Here is a 24,928-nt window from a genome sequence, read left to right on the forward strand (position 1 = left end):
AAATGGGGTGTCTACATCAATATGGAAAAAATGTAGTCGATGCACATTCTCATCGACCCATTTTCTTTTTCACAAACAATACCGGCGCTCCTCAAGGTGGCACACTCAGCTTGATAAACCCCTTATCTAATTATTCTTATAGTTGTTCCTTTAACTTTTTTAGTTCTGGCAGTACTATTCTGTACAATGCTTTAGAATTCGGTGTTGTCCCCGGAACTAAATCAATAGAAAATTCTACCTCACGATCAGGAGGTAGTCTCGGCAAATCCTCGAGAAATACATCAGAAAAATCCCTCACTAGCGAGATATCCTCTAGCATCAACTCCCCTTCTGATACTTCCTTTACACAAGCCAAATATCCCTAACAACCTCCAACAACAACCTCCTCACCTAAATGGCGGATAACATCCGTAGTGGGGTGCGCACACATAACCCCACAAATCTATACTCCTGTCTTCCTAGAGGTCCGAATACCACCTTTCTCTAATAACAGTCTATACTAGCGTAGTTAGCAGCTAGTTAGTCCATCCTCAAGATCACCTCAAACTCATGCATATTAAAATCACCAAGTTAGCTAATAAAGACCTCCTCTGAATAATAATTGGATAGTTCCTGAGTACCTTTCTACACAACACTATAGCCCCAGTCGGTGTAGAATCCGACAAACTAATGTCTACTGTTGAGTTTCTATCTCACAAAATTTAACAATTTCTTGGGCGATAAAAAAATGAGTCGCCCCTGAATCAAACAAGGTAGTAGCTTTATATGACAGTATTGAAACAGTACATGTCACGACATCTCCTGCTGCCTTAGCATCTCCTGGCATCAACGTATAGACTCGTGCTGGGGTGGTATTCCCATCTTGTCCTCCTCGGGGTGCTTGGTGACCTCCTCGGTATGGTCTAGGAGTAGGCGTTTTCACTGGCGGTGCTCAGAAATCTCTCGTCATGTGGGCCGGCTGATGGAATCGGTAACATACCACCTTCGTTGACCTAGGTGGTCATATCTCATTTTGATAATGACAAATACACATGGTACTGATATTTGCACTTAGGCTTACATTCAAGTTCACCCTATGAGTGTATTTGAACAAAAATCTACATCATGATGGCGTATGGTGATCACGCAGAAGAATGAAGAAAATTGTGTTGTATTTGTAATTATTTTTATATTCTTCATTCTAGGCTATAATTTAATTATAGATTGTACCTTAATATGACTTGTAATAATCTGCATCATGCATGGTAGGTAGATATGCTCAAACATGACCTTAGTTGGACTTTAGGTTCCTACAGTCCCCAATATCACATAATTTATCAGGATAATTAACTGGAGTATAATTGGACTGAAAGGGTAAAAATTGTGAGTGGTCGGGCAACCGAACCCTTGGTGTTCAAAACACCTCGAGCACCTAAACCGTGGACCGGTCAACATGTTGACCTAAGTTCGGCAAACCAAACTAAAATACACATATCGTCCACGGTCAACCGAACCTGTGTCAGGAACTTTCCCACCAACTCGGCAGCCCGAACATCACGTTCAAAATAGCCTCGGGCAACCAAACTTCTAAGTTCGACAAATTGAACTTCAAAGTTCAACAAACCGAACTTTAGATTAGGCACCCGAAATGTAATCTTTTTGAGGAATCGCCTCATTTAGCAAACTGAATATTATTTCAGGCACCCGAACCATGAAAACAAATTTTCTTGTTGTGTCTATTCAGTCAGCAGAACTTGGACTCGGGCACTCGAAACTCTCGAGTTGTTTTTATTTTTACATCGGTAATTAGGAGTTAAAATGGGTTAATTTATTAAACTCACTTAAAATCTTTTTAATAATGCCCATTAAGTCCCCAACGGTCATAAAATTGCTCTTACCTATATATACAAGTTCATTTGCAAAAAATAGAGGGATTAGCAAGATCATTAAGGCCAAAACACTCTCAAATTTTCAAATCTTATTTTTGCTTATACTTCTCCCATACACTCAAAAGCTTCAATTTCTTTGATTATCCAAGTGTTGTGAGTGTGCTAGAGTGCTTGTGCTTCATTCCACTTTGCTTAATACACTCATTTGTTGTGTTTATTGATTGATTTTGATATTGAGAGTTAAGCTAAAGTTTTTCCCACTGATTTAATCTAATAAATCTTGTGTGGGAAAACTCAATGGCTTGTGGGTTCTTGCACTAATATTGCAAGATACCTTAGCCTATAGTTTTTGGTGTGCCAAAATATTCTTTAAGCTTGCATTCAAACATCTCTTGTGCTTAGTATATTGAGAGCATATTATTGAGGTTGTTTGAATCATCTTGCTAGCATCTTTGAAACTCTAAATTAATTTTGAGAATCTTCATACTATGTTTCAAAGTCTACTTAGAAATACACTATAGATTTTGATTGCTTATCTACACTAGATTGAATGTTTAGCACACATTATTATGCACTGAGCATATTTACTATCATTCATGCTTGCGTTATTATTTGAGCTATACTATGGTACATATCTACTTGTTTGAGAAGCATATTTCCATGTACGCAAATTTATATACATTTGTTGTATTCCAAGCGTGGGCCTAAAGAGGGAGACTAGCCCTGTGGAATAGTCTCGGATTGGCTTAGACCCAGTTAGGAAAGTTAGGTGTACCATCCTGGTAAGGTATAGGTTGAGGTCAGCCCCGCTAATTGGTCTGGTTCTAACCGGTGCCGCTCCACCTGTGAAGTGAGCTTATAGTGGAATCCTTGTGTTGGTGAACCAATGCGGGGACGTAGGCACTTTGGCCGAACCTCGATAACATATCGCGTGTTCTGTTTATTCTTCCGCATTTTATATTGTTGCACATGTATGTTTTATTGTTGATTGCATAGACAAACCTTAGGTTGCATTATACTGTTGCTAGATTGGTTAACCTAGGCATAATTTTTTTTTTATCTCCAATTCACCCCCTCCCCCCTCTTAGGATTGCACCAAAGCTAATAACCTTCCTAGCCCGACACTCTCTTGGGTGTCTCCTGTAGCATCTGGGATAGAGAGGGGGCATCGGTATGTCCTATACCGCTTGATCTCCCATCCACTGTCCCCAACCTCCTCTGCTATCATGTCTCCTCCAAAGCCCTCAGTTGGACCCTGCCTAGAAATCTGGAGGTGCGGGCCTCTTCCTCTGACTCTATGTCGCAGCGCCTCTCTGTAGACCACTCTCAATCACAGTGGCTCTATCAACTATTTTCGAAAAAGTCTAGGCCCGGAAGCCTACAACCTGCTCATACAATCCCTAACTCAGGCCCTCCTCAAACTTCCTCGCCTTCTTTTCCTCGTTTGGCACTAAGTACAAAGCAAACTGGAACAATTCAAGAAATCTGGCTGCATACTGTTGTACCGTCATATGCCCCTATGTCAAGTGCAAAAACTATACCGCCTTCGCACTTCTAATAGTAGCGAAGAAGTACTACTCGAAGAACAACTCCCTGAAGTGGCTATAGCTCACCGCTACAAGCTCAGGTCTCTACTCCTCTAGTAATCTCACTGATCTCCACCGACGTTTTGCTTCTCCAGTCAACTTGAATGCAGCAAAAGATACTTTCTACTCCTCACTACAAGGGAGCACTACCAACATGTCCTCTATATCCTAAACCTAATTCTCAGCCACTAATGGGTCGGCCCCTCCAGAAAATGACGGGGGCTTCAAACACATGATTTACTCAATCGTGTAACTCCGCTCCCCTGAACTCCTAGTCATCTTTACGATCACCTGCTGGGTGACGCTACATAACACTACATCGGGGTCTTCGCCACCCAAGCTAGAAGGCCTTGCCTCATCACCTCCTACATTTGTGTTACTGTTCCCTAGGTCCATTCCGCAAAGGGAACCAAACAGTCATAGGACTCTATCATTATCACTTAACTAATATACTCATCAGACTAAAACCCATAATATATTTTTTTTTATAGCCATTTATCTTAATATCCTTGTATCTCTCAATTGAAGATTCAGTCCTACCACTCAAAAACAAGGACCGGCAATAGTTTACTATGGTTTTCCTAAAGTTGTCACCCCAGGAAAATCACATAAACAACCACAGAACTCCTGCCTCCAAGTCACAAGATAGAACCCCCTGAATTCCAATCCTATCCTTTAACAACAACTGACTCACATATCAACCTACACATCCCCTATTCCCCTAAAATTCATTCCTATACTCTAGTATTGTATTTCATTGTTTACACATCCCCTAAGCTCTAACACCAAACTGTGATGCCCCAATTTTCATACCATTTTTTTTACCAATAAATAATAAGTATTAATCAAGCATCGGCCATGTCAAAAACTTTGATACCATTTAACATAACCCGACCCGAAGAGGGTGCTAAGTAAATAGTCATACAAACAACCCTAATAGCAGAAGTTAATATTTATAACTCATTCAGAATACAAATAATCAGAGTTCTAAACCATCCATATATATATATATATATATATATATATATATATATATATACATATCTAACACATTCCCAACATCAACCAAAAACTCTAGGGAAATCATACATCCCTAGCTCAAAACACTCACCCTGTCTATTAGGGTACCAGCTCCCTTTTATCTTGGAGCTCTATCTCCTTATCTGTCACGATTCCCTGAAATATTTAAATATTTGAGTGAGAGACATCTCAGTAAGACGGAATAAATTATTTATAGTGTATGACTGTATGAGTTTCGTTATATCATAATATACTCATTTTAGTGATAATACCATCTGAGAAAAATATACCAATTATGCTCATAATCATATAGATATAAATCATAAGCTTTTATAAGCTTTAATTCCATTTTTCAAACTCATTCACATGCAACTCATATTTATCAGTGAAAGTTCCCGAGGATAGGGGAGATTACATGCCCATATATGTAGCTCCCCTCTGCTCTGATATCGTTTGTAACCTTGCCTGATTAACTCAGGTGAGGCTGCAGCTGATACTTATCAGGGCACTCATCTTACTCAATAAGCCCTTAGGCGGAGATTTTTACTTTGCCCTAATTATTTATGTTATTAAACTCATGCTCTTTTATTTCTCATTTCCATTTCAAATCTAACTCATGAGTGTCCTTGGTAACCAATCTATATGTCGTCTGTAACTCATGGCTGCCTTGAGGATATTCTCCACGCCATGCTTCCCTCAATGGCCAAGGTTGTGCGGCCCGAAGGCTGGATCTAAACTGCGGTTGGCCTACGCGGTTAGATCAAAATAAGGACTTTACATGTCCGTCTGCAGTACGATTGGCCCACCAAAGCCTGGTCCGGACCTAGGGGCAATCAACATCTCTCCGAAGGCCCAATCGACTATCACACCACACTCTCCATGAGACCGTGTGGTTGCACTAACACCTCGCTAGCAATGGTATCGTGCTCTATATCAACAACCATCTATCAGGGTTCTCATTTCCACATTTCATTATTCACATTTCACATTCACAGTTTAGTATTCACATTGCAATAATCACATTTCCATATTTACATTCCAGTATTCACATTTCAACATTCACACTGCAGTATTCACATTACAATATTCACATTTTCATATTCACATTTCAATATTTGTCTTTCTATATTCTTATTGTAGTATTCACATTGCAATATTCACATTTTCATATTCAAATTTCAGTATTCATATCTCATCTCATAGTGGTATATATCACATTTCAATATTCTCATCATTTTTTGTTTCTTTCTCATCATATTTCCAGTACGCATTCCATTCTCATAATAGAATATTTATCATTTCACGTATTTCAATATTTCTCAATAAAACAGTTTTGTATATCACTTTTCAACATTTTCCATATTTCCAATCTCATATTATCCCAGTTCAGTATATAAAACATAACTAGTTTCCTTTATCTTTATTTCTACATAAAATATATATCAGTCTTATTATTCAAAGTGCAAATCACACACCCAATTTCAAACACATGTCTAGTATAAATCATATGCCACATAATTTCGTCCAAAATTCGTATCATAATAATTTCAGGAAAAATATCATATTTTTATTTTCACATATAAATTCAACTAGTAGTTCTTCAAATAACTGTAATAATTTATTCCCCTTACCTAACTTACTGAGAGGCCTACTAAAATTTCTAAATCCACGCCCCACGGCGTTTGAAGCTCAAAATCATGAAATTCACATATCCTCAATTCAATCAACTACATCCTAGAATTACAATTATTTTAATATTTCCTAAGCCCACACATTCCCAATACTAATTAAACTTTAAAAACAATTAACGGATATATTTCCACTATCCTACCCTAAACTTGGAGTGGTACCTAAGAAACCCAAATTAAAAATCTGTTCTGGCCAACATGATGAGGATCGAACCTAAGACCTTGTGGTGGTGTCCGATCGTCAATTTAACTGGAGATTTAAGGAAAAATTGAAAAGAGAGAGAGAGAGAGAGAGAGAGAGAGAGAGAAAGAGAGAGAGAGAGAGAGGTTACCTTACCCCTGGAGTGGTGCCTAGGTCGCTCCTACGACAAATCCACTCCGGTGAAAATGTCGGTAACAGAGATAAGATCCTAGCGGTATTTTCTATTTTTCGATTGGCCGAATATTGGAGAAGAAATTAAGGAGAGATGGACAGAGGAACAGAGGAGAGAGAGAGTAAGAGTTGGCGCTAAGGGGTGTGATGTTATAACTATATATATATATAATATTATAATATTATATTATATTATATTATTATATTAATATATTATATTATATTATTTAATTAATAATAATTGATTAATTAATTAACTTTTTCTTTTTTTGGAATCACTACATCCTCCTATAATAATGTTTTTTGGGGTGTTACAGACATAGCTTTTAAGGATGGATTACGAGAATGAACAAGGACTTGTTGGACAATTTGCTTTAGGTCAGGAGTAGAAAGTGTTTCAATGGAAGTAGTGGAGGATGAATATTCAACAGTAGTGGCGGGGGATCTAGAAGGAGTACCGCGAAATGGGTATTGTTGCGAATGTCTATTGGGGTTTTGAAAACAATCACGTTGAAAATTACCAAGGGCTTGTTTCTGACAAAAATGGCAAACTCGAATCGGACATTCCAAGAGAATGTGTCCCAATTTCTTGCAATAATTGTAGTAGAATTTCTTTGAAGATCCAGATGGAGGCCCTTTGTTGTTGTTTGGGTGAGGTCCCTTGGGAGTGGCGAAGACAACAACATCTGTAGGGGCCATCTTGCGAGAGGCAATGTGTAAGTTTCTTCCGAGAGAAGTTCAATGACACCTTGATCCAAAGTAGGCAAGGGACTACGATGAAGGAGAGATGCACAGACATGGTCGAAGTCATTAATGAGAGCCAATAGAAAAAGAACCAACTATTGACAAACCCGATAGTTGGAAAACAGCATTAGTGGCATCTGTAAATTCTGGCTCTGAGGAAGCAAGCTGATCCCAAACATAGTGCATCTCAGATAGGAAATTGTTGACTAGAGACGAGCGGTCGGAGGCGGTGACTAGAGACGGGCGGTTAGAGGTGGTGACCGAAGATGAGCGGTCAGAGGTGGCCACCGAAGACGAGCGATGACCGGAGACAGGTGGTCGAAGGCGAGCAGCGACTAGAGGCAGTTGGACAGGTATGGGGAGGATATATAAAAAGTTTTTCTAATGTGAAGGATCAACTAATAATAGTTGCAATCGCAGAGCATACTCAACTCTTGATATACCAAGACTACACAAGAAGTATTTCTAATGTGAAATATCCACTTATAGTGGAAATCACATAGCATAATCAACTCTTGATAGGCCAAGGACTACTAAAAAAAATAGTGGCTCTGATACAATATTGAGAGAGAGAGAGAGAGAGAGAGAGAGAGAGAGAGAGAGAGAGAGAGACAATACAAGAGAAAATAATTGTATTGAATGGTGTAATTTGTATACAATAGGGGTATCCTATTTATAGTCTACTCTAAGGGAGAGGTTTGTTTATCAACTCGATGTGGGACAAGTGTTATATACATTAACATATTAGTGTGAGTCCAGTATCACATCGTCTCTGTGAGCAGTTTCAAAGCCAGTATAAGATCCTCTTAGCTCTCTCTCCTTAACACCTAGATTTTGAGGATGAGTTCACTAACATGGTATCAGAGCTGGGCATTGGGCTGCTTGGCTCCTCTGTGGGTTGGACTTCTCCTCACCTCATTTCCCCCTATGGGCTCTCCTTGCCTCATTTCCCCCATAGGCTCGAGGGGGAGTATTAGTGTGCGTCCAGTCCCACATCGTCTCTATGAGTAGTTTCAAAATTAGTATAAGATCATCTAAGCTCTCTCTTCTTGACACCTAGGTTTTCAGGATGCATTCTCTAACACATTCCATCCTACCCACCCCCAATTTACCGAGAACAGCAGCAATACCAGCAATTCCCGATTTCATCACCAATCTTATTCGATATGTTTGGTGATCGAGGCTCGCATAATGCTGGCTTGCAACAACTGATCCACAAACGTCACAAGTTAACGAGGGTGCAAATGGTGCATATGGACATTGTCCATACGGCAATGTCGGCAACGTCTCCCCTCAAGGTAGTAAGAACGACATCAACAGCCATAGCGACAGAGGAGACCACAACCATGTGGGACTTAACTGCAATTTGTTGTTCATTATTGTATATTTTTTCGAGAACTTGTATTGTATTATATGTTGATTTTTTTATACAGTTTGTTTGTATACTGATTTAATTATTATTTTCAATTAATCAATAAAAAGACCATGTCTTACCTTATTTCTTGTCTTTTGGGTTAGTGCCATTGTTCTTTGTTTTATATTAGACCAACTAGCCCACTCACTAAACCCTAAAGGCTTGTATGATTGATTGCTAGAACTGTCTTTGGATAGAGGACTAATGATTTGATGCACTACAAGTTATAGTTTAGATCCAACTTTAACTTTTGATTCAAAAATAGTTATGGGAGCATCTTCTTCTTTCTTTATTTAGTTATGGGATTATCTTCTTTTTTTGTGGATATCTTATTTTCATTATTTTACGACAAGGTGTGTTTGTTTGTGTGTGTGTGTATGTGTGTTTATATATATTGTAGTAACCCGAACCAAGAAAATAAAGAAATAAAGAAAAGGAAAGGAAAAAAGGGAAAGAAAAGAGAAAATGGGTTTGGCACAAGACCAAACTGTCGATGGTTTGAGAGAGGCTCAGAAAAACCATCGACGGTTACAACTTCATAAAGCGGTTTAAGTGCCAAACCGTCGACGGCTTTTTCAAGCTCAGAAAAAACCGTTGATAGTTTTCCTGCCGGCAGAGTTACTTAAGTGCGAAGTAACATGAAATTTTTATGAAAAAATCATAACTCTCTCTCTCTCTCTCTCTCTCTCTCTCTCTCTCTCTCTCTAGCCCCGGGAACTCTCCGCAAGTGCTCTTCGATCCTCTCTCCCCCTCCAGGCACGTAGACCGTCATTCATCGGAAAATTTGAGTGGCAAGGTCTTCGTGGTTTTTGAAAGTTTAGGCAGTTTCTTTAAGAATAGATAAGGGGAATACATTATATCAGTTTTCCAAGAATTTCGAATCAATTAAAATTAAGTATATTATACATATACACCGTATTTGAATTTCTATATGATTTAGGCGAAAGGATTGGACATTTTGAGTGTTTTACATGTTTGGGGATAACTAGGAGAGTGGTTTTGCGTGCCTCTATGTTAGGAAGATGGCATGGCTAATCAAATAGAATTTTGGGGAGGAAACAAACGGATCAAACCTAAATAAACATTTGGATAAAAATAATTGTGTGGCATGGGATCAATTAACAAATGACCTTATAAGAAATTGTTGGAAATTTTATGGTATGTTATTATGAGTAAGTGGTGAGTATTAACTATGGATAATTGTGGAATACTGAAATATTGTGATATAGGAGATACTATAATCATGGTGATAAATGTGAAATACTAGAATTGTGGGGTAATTGTGCAATGGCAGGTGAGATCTATGTATATAGGGTACTCTGTATAGAAACGTTGTGTGAAGTCTATACAGATGCGGACTAGCCTGTGTGGCCTATATGTATGTATATTGGGGTGCTCTGTATAGAAACGTTGTGCGAAGTCTATACAGATGCGGACTAGCCTGTGTAGCCTATATGTATGTATATTAGGGGTGCTCTGTATAGAAACGATGTGTGAAGTCTATATAGATGCAAACTAGCCTGTGTGGCCTATATGTATGCATATTGGATGCTCTGTATAGAAACGCTATGTGAAGTCTATATAGATGCGGACTAGCCTATGTGGCCTATCTATTATTGGGGTGTGTGTGCCTATATAGATGCTGAGGCGGATTGAATGACTATAAATTGTGGCTTTGTGATACTTACTTTATCAACTGTTTGTATTTACTACCTTATCAACTGTCTTAATTTGCTATCTTATATACTGTTTATACTTCATGTTCTATCAACTGTTTATTATTATCTGTTCATGTCGTAAAACCTCCATTAGTAGATTCATTTGAGTTGTGTCATATTGTAGAAACTATCGACATGTCTATTCGATAATAGTCTAAGGATTTGGTATAAAAGAAAAAAAATGGATAACATAACTCCCTTGCCACACACTGACAATAATGTTTTCCGTCTTACTGAGAGGTGTCTCACCCCATTACAAATGTGAACTTTCAGGACCCTCGGGAAGTCGAGCCTAGGAGCTCCAGTGCAAGAAAGTAGTTGATGTCACGACCTGCTCATTTTTTTCCACATATTTTTTTTATATAATATCAATATCACATATCTCATATTCTAGTTCAGCAGGTCACAATCCACCTGAGCCCGTGGGCACCACGAATATATCAGAACATAAAGCAAAAGCCCTAGCAGCAGAAAATATACAAACATGTACATCTCAATACCATATACTACAATATACCAGAGTTACTACAATCATTATATTTTCATATATACATCCCAAAAATAAAACCTATAGACATTTCCCACAAAATCTAACTGTCCCTATAAAACTTACCTTTCAAAAAAGGCAGATAGACTATACTATATCAGCGGGGCTTTTCCTGCTCTCCTATCCGGGGCTCCTGAAAAGTTAATAAGATTTGGGGGTGAGACACCTTTCAGTAAGGGAAATAAACTAATACCAGTGTGTGGCAACATGAGTATTCTGCGTTCTACATATACCATACATAACATATTCAATACTGTTTATCAAATCTGGGAAAACATACATATATATCAACACATAACAGAATATACTGCATTTTCATAAATATATCTCATCTCATACAATAATAATAACATAAAACAATAGGTTAGCTGGCTGTTGTCATGTATTACCCCCACATGACTAGGTTGTATGACCCGAAGGCGGGACCTGACAATGGTTGGCCAACCACTGCCAAGTCAAACAGTAGTCTGTAGGTCCGATGGGTCTACCCAGACTGGTCCGTACACCAGGGGCGATAACAGCACACTTTTTGAAAATAACCACATCGACCATCCAATCTCACACCACTCCGTACAGCAGCGTTAACACAGATATCATGTTCACGAGGACCATGGACACATAGCAACGGTACCGTGCAAGTGCTAACCTAGACCAAGCCAACCAGGTTCTGATATCATATACATATACTAAAATCGTGATACATGGATAACTCATATCATTAATTATCAAATCATTCATATCATTTTTCACATATACATATATCATGAAAATCATCAGCCCGTACGTCAGTATTTCACATTGTATCATAGTTCGGCCCGTACGCCGGCAAATCTCATCCACATAGCACGGCTCGTACGTCGGCAAATCACACACACACACACACACACACACACACACACACACACACACATATATATATATATATATATATCTCAGCCCGTACGCCAGTTTTCTATCATAAAAATCCATACCATCCACATTCCCAGAAAACAGTATTTCACAACATTTTTATACTCATGCCACACTGAACAATTTTCCACGTATTCAACATATTATCATTTAAACAGTATTTTCCAAATATAAATCATATATATACATTTTTCGCAAATCAGATGCTAAATATATATATATATATATATATACATACATTTTCTCAAAACAAAACTAGTTTGGTTTATCCCCTTACCTGATTCCTGAAAAGCCCCTAAGAAAATCTTCCCCGTACCCACAAGGTTCTCAACTCAACACCCTGAAAATGAAAACTCGCAAAATTAAAGTTTAGTATTTTCGTACGTACAACATTTTCTATAACTACCACTAAGTCAAATTCGGCTTAAAAAGCCTTACCTTAACTTAGGGATGATTCTCAACGTTCCTAATCAACACCCCTGGAAATAAAAATTTTTAGTATTAAAGTTCAGTATTTTTACGCGTATATCACTTTCTTAACTGTCAAAAATCTAAATATTGAGTATAAAGTCTTACCTTGGATTTGGGATGAAATCCAACTTCGTTTCCCTGACGATCCGCTCCGGCAGACTTATAGAGAACTTCGCCAGGAGCGTCGTGGTGGCTTCGGTTTGTTGATCCGGCGTAAAACTGGCCCGAAATCTAAGAGAGAGAGAGAGAGAGTCGTAGGAGAGAGAGAGAGAGAGAGCAGTTCCAAAAAAAAATCTAAGCAAGCTTCTTGAAGAAGCTTGCACACCATTATGTATATATATATTAATATCATACTAAACATTAATTAAAGTAAAGCTTCTTGAAGAAGCTTTCACACTTTATATATATATACCTTTACCCTATATATTAAATATATATCATAATAACTTCAAGAAGCTTTCACACTTTATATATATATATACCTTTACCCTATATATTAAATATATATCATAATAACTTTCTCTTATATATATATATATATATATATATATATATATATATATATTCCTTATCATACTATTCATTTTACTTGTTAATTTAATTAATTTATTTTATTTTATTATTTTATTATTATTTTTTTTCCTGGTTACTACAGTTGATCTCACCGAGGGTGGCTGCAAGTGGGATGTTATTTCCTTATTTGGGTTTTTGTTAGTGTAGATATATGTATATATTTTAGAAACTCTAGTTCCCAGGCTGGGATAGTACTCTGGTAGTGTTAGTGATGAAAAATGTTTTTTCTTTTGCTGTGAATTTGTTCATCTATGCATAGTGATATATGGACCCCACAGGGTTTTGATGTTATGCATGTGTGGTATTTCTTTTGGAAATATGGTATCAGAGATGTACAACTAACAGGTAATGATGATGTGTGATGTTATTTATTTCTATTTTATTCGTTTTCAATAGCACTCTGGGCTTGGGGCGTTACATATATATATATAATACCAAAATAAGTTAGGCGAAATTTGTTATTGTTCCCGTCAATCTCCTCAATGGAGAGCTTAAGTCTCTCAACTTCCTCAAACTATAGGTTATATATATTTATAATACAGAGTACACAAGAATTTACGTGGTTCGATTATGAAGCCTACATCCATGGGAGGGGTTATTATTCCAATATTAAGAAAATAGTAAATCAAGGAGATCAATACATCACATAAATACAAGGAAATATTTATTGGTTGGCATCAGGGGCCGTTGTAATTAGCAACGGGAATGAAAAAATTCCTCAATTGATGCTGTAAACGACCAAAATACACATGTCAAAATAGCAGAGTTGTTAGCATCAGGAATTTCTGTCCATACCCACTTCACCTTTTACTAGGATTTGATTCACATATAGTATGCATCCACTTTGGAAGCATTTGATATGAAAGATCCTAGTTCCCAAAAACCCTTGCAATTGTCATTTGCTTCTGAAGCCATACCTTTATATACAATACATGGTATTGGTACTTTGACCCCACATGTGCTTGCAAAGCTGCAATCGAAGCACTAGTATCACCCTTGATAATTCCTATGATTTCATTTGCAACTAAGCTCGACTTCAATTGCAGGTGGTCTTGTGAGAGAGTCTTATTTATACATGTATGTGGCCCTCTGTATTGTGTAATTTCAAAGAGTCCATGCTTTCTACGTTGACAAGCACACAACCGCCAAGCATAGCTCTCGTCTGCATTGCACCTAATCACCCAGGTTGTTGGGCTAGATTGCACCACCTTGAAGTTATAGTGTGCTTGCACATAGGGAACGCACACAAAGTGGACCAGATCATCCTTTGTGTCGAAAATCACACACTTACCAAATTTCGAGACACCATCCCATTGAGTGCCCTCAGGGGAACTTTCAAATTGAGTTCTAATATAACCGGCTTCGACATCGATCATGTACACTAATGGTGGCACGTCGTGTACTCGTCTCTAACCCACAACTATGTTCTCAAGAGGCATGACAACTTCTTTATACTGAATCCCATAATCATTCCATCCACTGACTTCATTTATCCCTGCGTCCACCTCTTCTAAATCATCTTCTTCCTCTAATTCGCAGTCACAGTCCATATCAGGTTGCATTGGTTGGACTATGTATGCCCCCCTCTCATTCATAACAATGGATGGAACCGTTTGAAAGTCTAGTATAGACACAGCTCCAGCTGAACTTTGGTTATGCCTATACTCAGTTGTTGGTTGGGGTTCGTGATAAAAACAACTTCCTACATTGAATCCTTGAAAATTAGTCTCCTCATGTCCAAGCTCTATTAACAATAATTATGGCTAAAATGATGTACCGGGAACGTCATTCAAATCTAAAGTTGTTGTCACCTGTGAAAGGTGATCATATAGTCTATACTTGTCTCAACAGTATCGTATTCATTATATGATTGAGGATGGAGAAATGCTTCCCCTTGCACAATTGGAGCTCCACCCATAGTCCTGCTTTAAGGAATGTGTTTAACAAAAATCTCAACAATATATATGTCAGGATAAGAACTTTGTTGGTCCAACGCAATTAGGACATATGCATCATCTTTTATTGGGACATCGATATATAAAAAATTTCCACCACCCACTCATTGCGGATATCTCAAAGTCAATTCTAACATATACTCATTGGGAACAATATCTAATCCTTCATATATTTTCCGTCTCAAACTTTCTAATTTCATCCTCCTTTTAACTCGAATTGCCTTTGTTGGTCCTGTATTGTACTAAATGCCAGTCGACCCATATATAATCTCACCATCAACGTATAACAAGATTGTAACTTTGTTAAGTGACGAACTTGACGTCATTCTGAATTTTTAAAAATAGAGTTTAACTGCAATATAAAAAAAAAATTCAATACGATAAACAATCATATCAGAAATATATATTAATATAAATATAACATTATCATAAGCATACCTCAATATCAAATGAAATGAATGTACAAAATAAAAGTAAAAACTGAAAATTATTTAAACTATTACTGACAACGTCATTATTGACCCTTGAAAGAGGGTATTTCTAAAAGAAGTAAATCTCCATCAAGTTTACTTGAAGGTGGCTAGGGAGGTTGGAGGAGAAAGGAAGAAGAGTGAAAAGAAAGAAGAAGAAATTATGAGTGGAAAGTGGGAGGGATGAAGGAGAATAAATAGGAGACGGGGAAAGTGAGATGGGGCAAGCGGTTAGCTACTGGGGAGGGGGTAAGCAAATACAAGGGGGGTCACCAAACACGTGCATGGGTTTTAGTTGCGTGCATGTCAAAACCAACTTTTGGAAAGTAGATTTTGATTTAAATTAATTTTATAGCAACAGGAAGGAATGAACGGACTAGGGTAAGGCCATGTTGGCTCATGTCAAGGAACTTTGTGCAAAATTGACTTTCCCAAAGTCAATTCTATAATTTAATTTTCTTTTTTGTATGCTGTGCGCAGACTGACACCCTTCCCATCCCACATCTAGTCGACAAAAAACCAACTTTTCAAAAGTCGATTCTATGGTTTTTATGTTTTTTTTTTTTTTTTTGTTTAATACCCAACCAACTTCCCAAATATTGATTGGGTTCATTTCCGTAAATTTTCCCCCACTCGATTATATTGTGCTTTTTTCCTTTTTTTTTTTTCTTTATATTTTCATAAAATAACACACTCCTCTCCCTTCCCCTTCCCGCCTTGTGTCTCACTACTATATATCTTTTAATTCATTTTGTAAACTTCTTTCTCTTGGTCCCACTAAATTTGTTATTATTTTTTAAATTCCTTTCTTTATGGAAAAAAAAAATTAAAATCTTAACATGAATAAATTTCACAAAAATATTTTTTCTTAAATTGGTGTAAACTCAACCACTTTCCTCCCCTTTTCTTTCTCAATACTTTTATATTATAAAATTAATCTAAATTATTAATTCCTACATTTTTATCTTTTATTTATGTTTACATACACTAAATTTATAAAATTAATTTAAATTTATATTTTTCAAAAATACAATATACATACCATATTATATTTCTATTTACAAGCATTATGTACATTAAAATTATAAAAAGTGATTCAAATTATTTTTTAAATATTTGACACAATATATGTAATACAATACAATTTTTTCCACCTATTTTCCACCAAAAGCTTTCAATAAAAAGTATTACAATTATATATAAACATATATTTATATATACAAATATAAATTTAATAAGTGTTTAGATTTCCATATTTTATAAAATAAAGTATTTAAATTTTACTCATTTTACATTTTAAATTCTCTTTCAAAATTAATATGATCTATATATAAATTTTTTTTCCATGATTACTTTCACTTAATTGGTCTACCGCTAGTTAATTTATATAATATATCGCTAAAACATCTTTAAAATTTTATACACTACATACAATTTTTTTCAAACATTATGCTTGTCATATATATTCTATTGAACAAATGATATAAATAATGTATTAAATTCTAATATTATTATTAAAACTAACCATCCAAATACATATATATATGTCCAACATGAAGCACAAGCCAATTTTACTAGTTTTTATAATTCTGTAACAATTAAAAAATAAAAATTATTTTCCACAACCAAACAAGCCCTTACCATTTTCACTTGCTTTTCTCTCCAATCCTCTTCAACCAAAGAGACTGACACTCCAAAAAAATAAAAGCCCCAAATTGCTAGGGATGAGGGCACAATCACACAACAATTAACATCATCTGAATGTCAACCTGCATCTAGAAAGGTGCATTTTATCCAAAACAATGACATCTGCATGACAAATGAGCCTGCAGCAAAGGGGGCACAAATGAGGCTGAAATTTTCAGCTTATCCTTACACCTACCATAATATATCACCTCCCCAACACGACATAATTGTTAATCAACTACAATGATGGTTCAACTGATAAATATAAAACATTACGAATCTTCCAGCAGCACTCTTCCCAAATGCAAAGAATGTTAAAGATGCAGAGCAGCATCAAATGGAAAATATGACTCGAGCAAATGAATACAACAACAGAAAATAATCACATAAGTTTCTTAGAATGGGAAAAAAAATTAGTCAGTCCAGAACCTAGAGACACTGCCAGCGCCCCTCAGTCCTTCAAGGACTGCGACTAAGGATTGTTTTCATGAAGCGAACCATTGGCAATGGTCGAATATTGAAATAGGTAGCAGAAGCCAGGTATGCACAGGCTAAAGAGACATACATTCTAAACCAGATAGAAGAGAAAAAGGTCAAGAACATACACATGCAAGTCAAGGCAAAAACAGCCGTGAAATTCACATAGCACTTCAATGAGGAGAGGTCTCCTTCTGTTCCTTGGTGAGGGAAATGGCCTTGAGAATAGAAATCAGAAAGCAACTGGTCCTTGACATGGAAAGCGTCCATCAACCAAGCAATAGCTTCATCTTCAGATGTTGGAATATTTTTAAGGGGGATTCGTCGAATGTGCATATGAACCTCAGAAGGGTTCACTCCCAAAACATTGTCCAAGAAAAATGGGCAGCGAGGTTTGTATGCAATGGTTACATCATAAACTGCATTAGGTAGAAAGCTGCAGCATCATAACGAGAAGCATTGGAAGAAAAAGTAGCAAGAATGGTTCGGTAAAATTTTCAGGCAAAAGATTGGCTGGAATTCAATATAAATATATACTATATAGTGTCTTGAAGTGAAAGGCAAACAGAAATTTGCAGCCAGACAAACAGATCACATAACCATATTTGCAGGTTAACAAATTACAAACCTCACAATGAAACATACTCTAGTCGCCCCTTATGTTGCAACCCCATCTAGTGTTTTTTCTTTTCCCTTCCCCCAACTTGTTTATTGTTCAGGGCATAATTGCAATTATGGAAAAGCAGTGTGATCAAATAAATTTATAAACTTTGCATAGTCTCAGCTTGAAAACATTAGTAGTTTTTTCATTTGTAATTCACATAAACAAAGGCTCCATTCATATGATAAAATCATCATTTATATGGAAATTGTGGCAGAGAAATTGGAAGACAGAATCAGTAGTAGTCATCATAGTCACCAAAGCAAAATTAGGTCCAACACCAGTAGAGTAAATGAGCTCACTACCTCAAACAATTACAAATGAACAGAATTAGAATCAATAGGTCTGCTTTAACGCATATAAATCCCCAGAATAACCTTTATGCAGAAGGAAACAGATCTGGATTAAAAGAGTGCTTCTGTGCAATCCTTTGCCAAATGCCAACAGACAGCAGCGGCAATATAACTAGAAAAGTAATCAGAGAAAAGTGATAACAGTATCAATAGGGTGAGACTGTAGCAGTGTTGTGGTATATACCCCTCATCCCAAAATTAAATGGATGATTTTCAACTTTCAAAAGTACAAATCCAACACGCACACACCCCAACAAAAACAATGAAGAACAAACAATGAATGTAGCAAATGATTAAGCAGCCAAAAGGAACGATGAAACAACCTGCATCCAAGGAGCATCTCAAATCTTCCAAGCAAGCGCAGAAACCCTTTGTTTTTGGAAGCAACACATTCTTTAGCAAAGGTAAACCGTTTTCAGCAGCATATTTTTGACTTTTAATGCACTTCTGTTCGCTGCTAAAAAGAATGAAGAAGCTTAGCAGGATTTATGAATGTTAGAATGACATAAGTAACATGACATCTGTTACAAATTAAAACCACAACCAGATAGTGGCTTTGACCTATCTATATCATCAATACTGGCAGTGACCTATCTACATCATCAATTGAAAAGCACTTCAGATTTTTCTTCTGGTTTGAGCAATCCCACCTCCACTAAAATATTTAAAGAAAAAAAAAAATTGGAGGGTACCATATGCAGACAGGATTCTTTCTGTGGCCAATTTACATAAATTATTGTTTTTGAATTTATTTATTTCCATCATTTTTGTAATTCAGGATGTTGGGTACACTACAAGTTTACAACAGTTCACAGCTTAGCCTGCGCCCTAGCAAGCTTCCCATTTAAGCTGTTCTCAGTTTTAGACACATTTATGGATGTTACATAGGCTCTAGTGTTTGATACTTGCATGCCAATAGGGGACATGAAATGGTCAATGCTCCAGCTTATGGAACGCCACTTACGCCAGGCAGTAATAAATGAAGTGAGGTATACATAGATAGCAATAAATGCCCTTAGGAAACACAATTTGTAAAATATACATGCATCCTATTGCATTTTAAAAATCATTTGAAAAAATCACAAGGACACTCATCAATACATCAACTTGACCATCAATACGATGGCATTTATTTGCATGGATATTGACAACAATATGAAGAAAAATGATTCTTAATGGGAAAATATTACTACGAATAACAAAGTCTTGACATGAAATTGGAACATAAATCCTTTTGCATTTTAAAAATTATTTGAGAAAATCACAAGGATGAGTAGAATCAAGTTATCAGTACATCAACTTGACCATTTATAAGATAGCATGTAATTGTAAGGATATTGACAACAATATGTAGATCAATGACTCTTAATCGGAAAAAAATAAATACAAAAACAACCAAGTACTTAACGTAAAATCGGTGCCTTCTGGGAAAAGAACAAGCCAAAGGGGATCTCGACGGTCTTTAAAAGATGAAAGCATTTGGCGCATGGTTGATTCATCCAGCTCCCATCTCCTCTCCACTGAAATAAACTCTAAGATATGAAACCCCCATCCAAATACAGGTAATTTCATCAAACTGCTCTTAAGGATATACTTCATGTATCCATGGCATTGCTTCCGCAATGCAAGATCCCACAAGTACATCCAGTCAACCTCAGTTCTATGGTTCGCAATAATCAAAACACGTTCTTCTGCTGCAATATTTTCTCCGGAAAATATCACTCTAGTCTTGTTTATTTTTTCAAATAGAAATGGCCACAAAGCGAGCCAAGCACCAAAAAAGAAGGATGTTGCTTTCCTGCTATAATGTATGCTAAAAAGTCGCAAAACAACAGCAGTCATGAAGCCACAGAACACTAGCATTACAAATGCTGTTGAAAATAGCACAACTAAACATATTAAGCCTCTCAATGCCCTTATTGGAGTTAAAGCACGATGTTTCTGTCCCTTGTTTGTACTGAAAGGTTTGTAAACTTCCATTTGCTCTCAGGAATACGCAGAATATCAAAACTGTATAGCAGATGAATCACCTACGACTCAATCAAAACCTTTATAGGATGGCCAATACCCACAGAATCATCACTTCTGCAAAGGAGATGAAGAGATCCTCCAGCCCCTGATAACAACAGCAAGAATGCTATATTATGGAACACAGTCAAAACCTTAAGCGCGGAAATAATCCATACAAAAGCTCACTTACTAAAAGATGCCGTTGAAAGAGAAAAGATGCTTATAAAGTTTGACGACACCCTCTCAACCCAATAGACTAGGAAAATATTGCATGGGATGCAATCAGGATACTTTCTCTTTACCTTGCACTCTGCAGAAAGACAGTCAGGAAGAGAATAGTCACATCATCCTACATTTAACAAATTGCAACAAGCATGCAAAATTGCAAACACTGCTCAATGGTTATCAACTTAATGAAGCCTGTGCACAAGTAAACTCAAGCATAAGGAAAGTAAAAATGTTAAATTAATTAGAATGAAACACCCCAACACTGCACAACTTTCAAAACATCAATGCTCCTAAGAGCAGCCAGGCTTTGGTTATTTCTATAATTTGTTAACAAATTGACAAAACTTATGTTTCAAACCACAGGAAATTCTGATAACAAAAGATTTCCATCCATAGAACACTGACTATTACAAGAAACTAGCACAAAAATGAATCCAACTTAAAGAAGCAGGGAAGGGTCTACAAAGGAGAAATGGAGGTTGTAAAAGCCATAGTTTCTAAGAGGCCCTGGGTTCAACTATTGTTTTCCAAATTAATCATCCGTTAAAAATTCTTATTCCCCAAAATGGGTATTAGTTGTTGCTTGTTCACTCCTATATGCAGTCAAGCTAGACGTGCAGCAATGTGTTTAACTTCTAAGGCCTGATATGCATTGTCAGCCTTGAGCCCATAAAACAACAGCTAAAGCTTTTAAATCTGTGATTTAACCATTTAAACCTGAAACAAGCTCCCAAAGTGTTTTAGCTAAACACATTTTTTCCAACCATTGCTCCACTGAAAGAATCTTCCTTCATGCTCATTTAGCCAAAAACAAGATATCCATCATCACTGATATCAAAATTTGAGCCCAGAAGTAGAGAAGTCTGATTATGAGCATCATTTATCTAAAGTACGAAATAAATTTGAAGTTAAATTTTGAATCATGGAAGTGTACATGAGTGTCCTGTTTTTGAGTTACAATATTGTATCTCTATCATCTCAGACTTCAGGAGTTAATGTACCTAGTTATCTAGTTATAGTCACTTTCATGTTGATATGCTTAGAAGAAAATATTTTAAGCTATTTGAAAGTTAACCTTTCAACAGCCAGTATGCGTTGTTTTCTACATCAACAAGCACTGTGACAAGGAAATTCCATGAGTTGGTATAAAAAAAGAAGCAGCAACGAGCAAACGGCCTGTTAACTTACGTCATAGAAATGCTAATATTGGTATCAAACACAGATCAAGAATCAAAATGTTTGGGATGGCAACCTCGAGACAAAATAAACCACTGAAAGGTGTCTCCTCAATAAAACTAGAATAGGTTTACATTTATGTCCTACAATCCTGTTTAAAAAAGAAAAATTGTTATATACGGTAATTTAAAAAAAAAAAAGGGCGTGCTTGATGCTTCTCCACTAACATTTCAACAGCCATCAACCATTGACGAACATTGCCCTCCAGTTTCATAGATTCAAAGGTTGAAAATGACCCTCAACTTGGAAGAATCTGTCCCATGCCTCAATTTAAGCTCAATGAACTGTCTTAGCATGAAAATGACGAAATATTTCAGATACTGATCAGTATTAGTATCAGATCATAAACAAAGAGCTTAGGGATCAAATGGGCATCAATCTCTAGAAGGCTTATTGGCTCTGCCAGGCACCACCATGGACATCCAACAATTGAATTGAAGGACCAGTCAAAAGAGAAGAAAATAGAGAAAAGAGGTCATAAGTTTAACTAAATATTCTTGACATCCTGTACGTGACAAAATGCTTAGCCCCCACTCGGATCTCAGAAAATTTCAGGGAAGAAAGGAAAATAAAATAAAATAAAGCTTAAGAAGGGAACTCTTATAAAAGTAATTTCTTCCATTGTCCCATCAGTTCCTCATTCTTCCTTACATCCAAACATAACCGTAGAGTGGTTGAGTAAGGTGGTCGAGCTAGAATGACAAAACGGATGAGTGATCATTATCAATCTGCAGTGAAACCAGAGAAAGCGATATGCGAGTGCATGCACGTTCAATTTATTCCATCATTCGAAGCAATGCGAGCAGCAAGAAAGCAGTGTTTCCGAACCCTAACGCTATAAAAATAGATTTCGTTCATCATGATTAAGCATCACTCTAGGCACTCTCTGCTACAACTCCGATTTCGTTCCCACCAGTCTATCCACTGACATGCGCCAGCACAAACGAAAAACAGAACAAAAATCTTCTAACCGAAAAAGAAAGGATCATACGTGAACATCCAAATAAACAAACAGGACTACCGCTGAAACACTCACATGGCATTGCACAATAACAGTCGGTAGACGCATGAAAAACTCCCAAATCAAAGAAACGAGATATCGAACAACCCAACGCACTACACGGAGAGACGAAACAATCTCGGTACAGTGCAAAAATCATCAAATTGATAAACAAATACGCGATCCGCATCGGAAGTTAATGAACAATCAGAGAGGAACAAAGAAGAGGAAGAGGAAGAGGAAGAAGAAGAAGAAGAAGAAATGAGGAAGAAGAATACCTGGTCTGCGGAGGAATGGAAGGTCTGGGGTTCTAGGGTTTGGTGAGGGAGGGGTTCGGAGGTCAAGAAAGCAGAGGGGTAAAGTCTCTCTGGGAGTGTGGGAGCTTCTGCTTGCACTGTGGGTGTTTGAAACTTCAAGACGGACACAGTGAGGCCTTGGCTCGTGAACCTGTCGAGGCGGACGCTCTTAGAGGATATATGCAGTTAACAAATGCTGCCAAAACAAGTTGAATTTACCAACCGCCCACCGACCCTCTTGCCCTCCCATTCTCCAGTTCGGATAAAGTAATTATAAATTTTATTATTATTTAAAAATTATGAAAATAAATAATAATAATAATAATAATAATAATTTAAACAATGGATTTATTCAAGTCATAACTTTTAATGGTTTTTTATTTTCATGTAGTGTTAATTTATAAAGTCATTTTACTTTAATTTTCGTTAAAAAAAATTTCTATGTATGAGCAATTTAATAAATAAAAATTAATTTCTAATTAAAAATTATATTATTTAATTTTTAAATTTTAAAAAAATTAATTAAAAAAATAGAAAAGTATCGACTAGTATAACTTATTTTATTTTTTGAACATTTGGTGTTCTATTTTATAATTGTGTTGCACTAATACGTTATTTCAATTATTAAGGCACCATTTGATTTGCAAGATCAAAAATATTTTTACGGAATGATATTTTTGAAAATCTCATTTTGAAAAGGAATGTTCGTTTTATGTTGAATATTTTTATTACGCACATGTTCAAGTTAATGTAATTTAATAAAAAAATTTATTATTGCTCTTTGACAACTTCATAAAAAAATTTATGAAGAATAATTATATTTTTAATACAAAAACTTTCCAACAATATGCACCAAATTAATTCATGTCCTACAAATTTCAACCATCATAAATAAAATAAAACTAGTAAAATTGGCTTGTGTTTCACGCTGAGTACACAGATGTACTTCGATAATTAGTTTTAACAATAATATCATAATTTAACAAATTATTTTACATCATCTGTTCAACAAAATTGTCAATTATTAATAATTTACGTGAATATGGAAATAATTATAAGAAATTGTATATGGTACATAAATTTTTAAAGATATTAAGACATTTATAATTCTAATCACTTTTCTAATTTTAATATATGCAATGTATCTAAATAAAAATGTAGCACGATATATATTTCTATGCTTTTAAATAATATAAATTTTAAATAATTATATAGTTTTAGTGTATGTAAATATAAACAAAATATAAAGAGAGTAAAAACTACTAATTTAGATTAATTTTATAATATTAAAGTATTGAGAAATAAAGTGATCCAAAGTGGTTCAGTTGGGGACTCATTATATATATATATATATATATATTTTGTATAACTCCTTCATGTTGGATTTTAAATTTTTTTCAAATAAAAAAGAGAACAAGAGTTTGTTAAAGTTTGATATATATTATTGGTCCACAATCTAATAGTTAACATGGTATCAGAGCAGTTACCAGGAGGTCCTGGTTTCTAGTCTTGTTGCCCGTAATTTAAAAAAAAAAATATTGCATTCCTTATCATGTGTGCTATTTATCATGTGTTTATCTCTCCACATGCTATTGGACTGCACGTGTAGGGAAATATTAAAGCTTAATATATATTATTGGCTCAC

General features: G+C 36.1%; 1 protein-coding gene and 1 long non-coding RNA gene across 3 annotated transcripts; both read right to left on the reverse strand.

The window, feature by feature from the left end:
- Nucleotides 1-10,978: 10,978 nt before the first annotated feature.
- On the reverse strand, nucleotides 10,979-12,342 carry LOC131155243 (uncharacterized). The gene is made up of 3 exons (XR_009136772.1): nucleotides 12,306-12,342; nucleotides 12,145-12,207; nucleotides 10,979-11,091 (listed from the first exon to the last, which is right to left on the reverse strand). It is a non-coding gene; the product is annotated as an uncharacterized LOC131155243 (long non-coding RNA).
- Nucleotides 12,343-17,249: 4,907 nt separating this feature from the next.
- Nucleotides 17,250-23,436, reverse strand: LOC131155244 (probable 1-acyl-sn-glycerol-3-phosphate acyltransferase 5). Of its 2 annotated transcripts, XM_058108239.1 has the most exons (6): nucleotides 23,266-23,436; nucleotides 23,024-23,103; nucleotides 20,714-20,833; nucleotides 19,922-20,629; nucleotides 18,837-18,967; nucleotides 17,250-17,918 (listed from the first exon to the last, which is right to left on the reverse strand). In XM_058108239.1, exons 4-6 carry the CDS (start codon nucleotides 20,491-20,493, stop codon nucleotides 17,482-17,484), a joined length of 1,140 nt encoding a protein of 379 aa, XP_057964222.1. In that variant the 5' UTR covers nucleotides 20,494-20,629; nucleotides 20,714-20,833; nucleotides 23,024-23,103; nucleotides 23,266-23,436; the 3' UTR covers nucleotides 17,250-17,481. The 2 variants fall into 2 exon arrangements, with proteins under 2 accessions (XP_057964222.1, XP_057964221.1); XM_058108238.1 differs by lacking the exon at nucleotides 23,024-23,103.
- Nucleotides 23,437-24,928: the final 1,492 nt, after the last annotated feature.

The sequence above is a fragment of the Malania oleifera genome, chromosome 5 (assembly GCF_029873635.1).
Source record: "Malania oleifera isolate guangnan ecotype guangnan chromosome 5, ASM2987363v1, whole genome shotgun sequence".
NCBI lineage: Eukaryota > Viridiplantae > Streptophyta > Magnoliopsida > Santalales > Ximeniaceae > Malania > Malania oleifera.